This window comes from Tenebrio molitor, chromosome 1 (assembly GCF_963966145.1).
Source record: "Tenebrio molitor chromosome 1, icTenMoli1.1, whole genome shotgun sequence".
NCBI lineage: Eukaryota > Metazoa > Arthropoda > Insecta > Coleoptera > Tenebrionidae > Tenebrio > Tenebrio molitor.
In genome coordinates, this window is record NC_091046.1 from 18,207,317 (window position 1) to 18,213,514 (window position 6,198).

General features: G+C 32.7%; 1 protein-coding gene across 1 annotated transcript in view; it reads left to right on the forward strand.

Annotated features, from left to right (window-relative positions):
- LOC138141472 (uncharacterized) overlaps nt 1-5,128 on the forward strand; it is a 29,983-nt gene extending 24,855 nt beyond the window's left edge. Inside the window, exons 3-6 of the mRNA XM_069062181.1 lie at nt 1,325-1,563; nt 1,617-1,753; nt 3,476-3,754; nt 4,518-5,128. Of these exons, the coding sequence (XP_068918282.1) occupies nt 1,325-1,563; nt 1,617-1,753; nt 3,476-3,754; nt 4,518-5,103 (1,241 nt within the window). The 3' untranslated portion in view covers nt 5,104-5,128. The remainder of the gene's footprint in view (nt 1-1,324; nt 1,564-1,616; nt 1,754-3,475; nt 3,755-4,517) is intronic.
- The last annotated feature ends 1,070 nt before the right edge of the window (nt 5,129-6,198 follow it).

Sequence of the window (6,198 nt, forward strand, 5' to 3'; positions counted from 1 at the left end):
CGTTTACCTACAATGGACCATCGGCTTGTAAAATATAATTCTTCTTGTAAATCAACAGAATTCATAGAAACTAAAATAAGTTGCATTTCTTATCTTGTCAGTGGGAAAAATTCCAGTGAACACTGTCGGCGACCGTAATAAACTTAACAATTTGTCAAAAATATACCATTTTATGTCGGAAAAGAAGAAAATATTCACTTTATCCACAAAAACTAAAAATATGTACTAAAACCATATTTTATGCAAAATATGTAATTTTTTTTAATTGTTAATCTCATTATTTCAGTGTAGAATGGATATATTCAAAATATAGGCTTGATATTCCTAATAACAAAAAAGATGTTTTTTACATAAAATCCGAACCTTAATAATTACCCAGAACAAACTCCTTTGCAGAAAAATATTAAAGTTATAAATTGTTTTAACCTACCTTGTGTTATGATTTCATGTTTTTTTGCAATTCTAATTTATTGGTATTTTGCTAGTCCAGAATGTATCCAAAATAAGCTCGGATCTTGGATATTTTATTGCATTCATGTTTTAATTGACGTTTTAAGCACTTAACCTCAAAGTAAAAAGTCTCAATCGATTGCGTTCGAAATCGGTAGATGGAGCGCAAAAAGGTTCTGCCGCCCGAAATGTCACAGAAACAAAGTTTATATGGAAAAATCGAAAATTGAAACGGCCTTACAGCCCTTTCACAATGGCGTTAACGTTACGTCGATGTTAAAACGTTAATGTTAACATTAGATCTAACTACATGTATTTCAGTACTTTTTATAAATTATTTCCGTTGGCTAATGTTAGAATGTAACGTTAAGAATCCAGAACATTTCTAGAACTAACGTTAACGCTAACAATATCATGCAACATTAATTTTCATCATAACGTCATTGTGAATGGTCCACAATGAAATACATGTAATTTTGAATTTCTAGATCTAACGTTAACATTAACGTTTTAACATCGACGTAACGTTAACGCCATTGTGTATGGGCCTATATAAGCGTAGCTTTTTGATTCAGATGGCCTTGGATTTATTGTAAAAACAGCGACATCTCTTAGTAATATGAAGAAACGTGACTCCAATTTTCGTAGCCACTCTGTATATAATAATTCAGTGTTTTTGATTCGTTTTAAGTAAAAACTGTCAATATGAATATTTTAAGATTTTCTAGTTTGCACTTAAAAAATAACAACTCTCTTTTAAAACAGTTAAATGAAACAAATGCGTATTACTCCGCAAAGTGACATTTAAATTAGCATAAACGTACAACCTTTTTTGTTTTAGACTTAACACTACTCATTAAAACTAATGTTACAGTGACCGAAATCCAGTGCACGTTTGCTAACGGCAATAGTATAGGCAGTCGAGATTCTATCCTAGCAAAATTAAGAAAACCAGATGGTTTTAAAGGAAATCCTTTATTCGCAGACGACCGAGGAGTGGACCCGGAAACAGATCATGTCTGCCAAGTTAGACCGGATCTCTCTGATCCAACTGGTTTGAAGTATAATCTCAAAATTTCCGATTTTAGCAGGTGTGGCGTTTTGAAACGTAACGTAAGGATAAAGGAATATCTATCTCAATGCTTTTATAAATAACATTGTTACAGGGATTTGTTCATGTCAGAGTGTGGTTTCCACAATTTCCAGGTGTTGTGATGCAGTCAGATCAAGAATTGATTATTATGTGTAAGCCGCCGGAACCAACGGTTATTGAAAACAAGGCAGCTGGTTTTGCTGGTAGCTTGTAAGTACCTTAATTTTTCTTATTACGGTCTACTAGAGTGTAATAAGAATAAAATGTAAATACTAAGATTCAGCGAAGCAAAACGAGATTTTTATTTAAGCGTTGTACGAGTAAGCCAACTCTTGTAAACTAGGCCACAGTATATTCACAGTTGTCTAAAAACAGAAATTAAATGAATCTTGAGCAAAAAAAAAAAAATTCAGACGTCAATGAAAAAAGTTTACTCTACTTAACATTAACACAGAACATAATATAAAAACACAACAAAGTCAAAATGTGGAAGCGAGACGACGGAAATTATGTTGATTAGCACTGCACTATTACTTGACAACAGTGACGTGGGAAATGAATAGACGGAGCGTAAGATACACCGCTTTGATTCCCACCTGTACATTTTTGCCCTTACCAAGATGGCCACCGATTGTATTGCTGGTTGCTGTTGCGAAAGTTTTATAATGATGGGGATAACAAAATACAATAAAAAGATACATTAAATAAAAACGGACAAAAGCCAAATTAATTTATCGATGTTTAAAAAGTACAACCTTTGTTAAATAGTAGTTTATTTAACGAGTTTGTGTGTAAGTTGGGATTTTTTTTTGGCATGAGGGGGCCTTTAAAATGCTCGTTTCACTCGCGTTTTAAACTGGCCCACTCATGCCAAAAAAATCCCAATTTACACACGAACGAGTTGAATACAACGCTTTTTGTTCGACGAGCCCCTTAAAGGATCCACATCGCTTAAAATCTTTAAAACTACCTTGACGTTTCGTTTCGACAAGTTGTGGCATTTATCAAAATCCGTTCACGCAGGAGAGAATTCTCAAATTCTGACAGTGTCGAACAAAAAAGCTGTCTTACAGACTTACCTTTTAAATTTTTGTTGAATTGTTTGTTAAAGTAATGAAGTCTAATTTTGGTATAATTAACAATTATTTGTTTGATTAATATAAAATTATGATTTTCCGAAAAAAATTCAAAATCTAAAATATATCTATAGGAGAAAATAAGTTAGAGGGTAAAGTAGCAAAAACAACATTACAGATCCTTGTAATGACATTATCTATAGAAGGGTTATTGTTCTTTTTTGCAATTTTTAACATAACACGTGCTAGTCATCTTCAAAAAGTATGAGTTTTATAATTATATGAAAGCAAACAAATAGGTCCTTTTTGTTAATATAAAAACAACAGATACGATACCTCTGCAACCCGCGCAACCTCGCGCGCAACTGACACATAAATGTTAGGCAAATACAGAACAGATTTGCTATTATTGCTGCATAACTTGCCCTTACTTAGAACGTTGCATATATGAATCAACGCTTTACATGGTGATGCTCCGTCTATTCTATTTCCCACGTCACTGCTTGACAGTAATATCCGTAATAGTACTATGTAATACGTAATAGTGTATGTAGGTACTCCGGCAAAATTGTCGTGCCGCCGGGTGGTGGTTAAACATTATTATTTTTCTCTTTTTATTGTTGTCAATTGTAAACACATTTTTACAATTTGTATTTCTTTAATAACACTGCAACACGACAATAATAATTATTGTCTTATTATTATTTGACAACACCAAATCGCATAGGCTCACACCAACAAATTTTTTAAAACACTTTGAAATAGGTTTTCCTGAAGATATATTCAAATCATTTTGATTGTTCGTTAGCTTTCAGAATTTCTCATATTTAGAGTTTACATACAAAGTTTTTTATAGTCCACATGGAGCACGTGTATCAGGAGTGGTTGAAGAAACACCAGGGCGCTTAGAATATGAAGTAGCCTTATATAAAGAAGCACCGGCTGCTAGAATTAGTAATATGACAAACAGCGAACTGCCAGTAGATCAAGCAGTACCAATTGGCACTAAACTCCAACTAAGGGCCCGCATTAGCCCTGAATCTGCTTGGAAGTATGTCAAATTGATGGAGGTCACTGTTAGTCCTGACCCTGATGACCCGCATATGTCAGGAAGTGTAGCACTGGTTAAAGATGGGTTTGTAATTTAAAAATTTATTTAATTAAGATATTTTCATACATTTCGCATTTTTCCCGTTCCAAATCCTATAAATTTTAAAAAGCGCTACTTTACATTAATAAAAAATACTTTTCTTTATACCATACTGTTATTAGGATTTATCAGTACTCAATGCTTGATTGATATGATACCCATAACAGACTAGGCCGTTATTCAAAATTATCAGACCGAGGCCGTTATTTTTGCTACCGTTGCTACGGTTACGGCACAGATGACAACTAAATTTAATTTTTGAAGTAAAGAGGAATGTCAGTCTTACAAATAAATCATCGTTAAATGTTAAGTATTATTGATATAAAGAAAACTATAAAACAACATACGGCCGATATGGATATAACAGACGAGGTTGATTATAAAATCTCGGCTCTGCCTCGATTTTACAATATCTCAACCTCGTCTGTTACATAACCCATATCGGCCTAATACCGTTATATACTATTTTAACACATTGGCGTACAAAACGTCATTTTGACATTTTATGTATTAACAAATTGTGTCAAATAGACAAGTACGCCTATGTTTATGTCAGTTACCAGTGTTATCACATTAAAAAAGATAGAATAACCAATAATAGTACCTACCTATTATCAACCTATGAAAAAAAGGCACATTCATTTATAGTCACCGGGTATTTCCTCAAAATTGTAGTTTTGTAAAACCAAAATTACGCTATACCGTTATGGTCCATTCTTTAAAGCGATATTTATTTACTGTATTTCAGGTGCAGAAATCGTGATTTTGCGTCCATCATTCCACACCAACCGGCACGGTATCGAGAGCGACACAACGAAGTCTTTCTAGATTTCGAAGCTTTTCTTTTAAGTACGATGAAGGAAAGATCAACACTATGGATCCATTCACAAATTAAAGCTTGTATGGACGCAGCTGATTGTCAACCAGATTTCTGTTTGGATTTATTTGAGCCATCAGGACATGGTAGAAGACGTCGTAATACGGAAGCAATTGAAATTGTTGAAGCTCCAGAACATCCAGCTTCTCTAAAAAAATATAATAATACAACGCAGTACACCAAAATTAAAGAAAATTTAGAATATACTGTATTAATGCCTGGTGAATTTTATCATCGAACTGCTGCTATGGAAAGTTCTTGTAGCACGTTCCTAGTTATTGCCGCCATTTTGGGATGTTTACTATTTTTATCTGCATTTATCATGTGCTGGTTGGCATCGAGACTCCATTCGGCGTTAGTAGGAACAGTTAATTCTAACAAAAATATTGATCAGCTAGTTAGAGAAAGTAGACATTTTTCAGAATCTGGATATACAGGAAGAGCCACGACACAATGAAAATGTACTTTTGGTTAGCGTATTTTAATTACTGGGGATAGATATATACCCAAAAAAATCTTCATACCAAAAAATGTAGCTATTAAGTTCCTCAAATTATTATCTTAAATTATCACTTTATACATACATACAGGGTGATTCTAAAATAAGTTTGGAAAAAAAAAACGGTAATTGGTGATGATGAGAAGAAGTCATAGACAAACAAATTTTCTTATAAAAGTTTGTTCGTTTTCGAGATACAAATGATTGAAAATTTGGTCAAAATTCCTAGTAGGTACGCTGCAGAGTTAAAGGTGATTACCTGATTATCTTGGTAGTTTAGCAACAATAATACTCAAAGGTGCCCGTCAGTCACAAACGTAACCTTACTCCTCCCAATCATTTCCATAGAAACATTTATAAAGCAGTGTGCTTGCACCTACGACTTTATTGTGGAGTTGCCGGAACCATTGTTACTAATGAAATGAACAAATTCGGCCAAATTTTCCTTATTCATAGGCGTTGAAAATACGGTGCGATCAATTAAAAAATAAATCGAGTCGGCGTGTTACCTATGGCAACCCATGCTATAGCATAGGCTCCAAAGCAAACTCGATTTATTTTTTAAATGATCGCTCGGTACAAGGATATAGGGTAATTTCCATCCTTTTGATTTCACCTCCAAAAGTCATTTACGCAGAATTCTTTTGTGTCAAGGATACTCCACATTTTTTTCCAAACTTATTTCAGAATCACCCTGTATATTTCCGTTTACATAGATTTTTATCAAAATTTTTCTATTTTCATTGGTAATTTTAAAATCCACAGGAAGATCTGTCAACTTTAAATAAGTATTTTAGTTATATTATACATCTTTAAACTGAACGATAGATAGACAAATTTAAAAGGTCTATTTTTATTAAATGAATTTGTTGAAATATGATATTTATTATACAATTTTATATTGTATAATTTTATTTATTTATTACAAAGTTAGAATATATTATTAATATAATAAAACCAAATAAAAAATTGATATTACTTAAAAATTCTCAATTGGATAAATAATATCACTTTACCGTTATTTTTTAATTTTAATTTTTCTTTAAAAAGCAT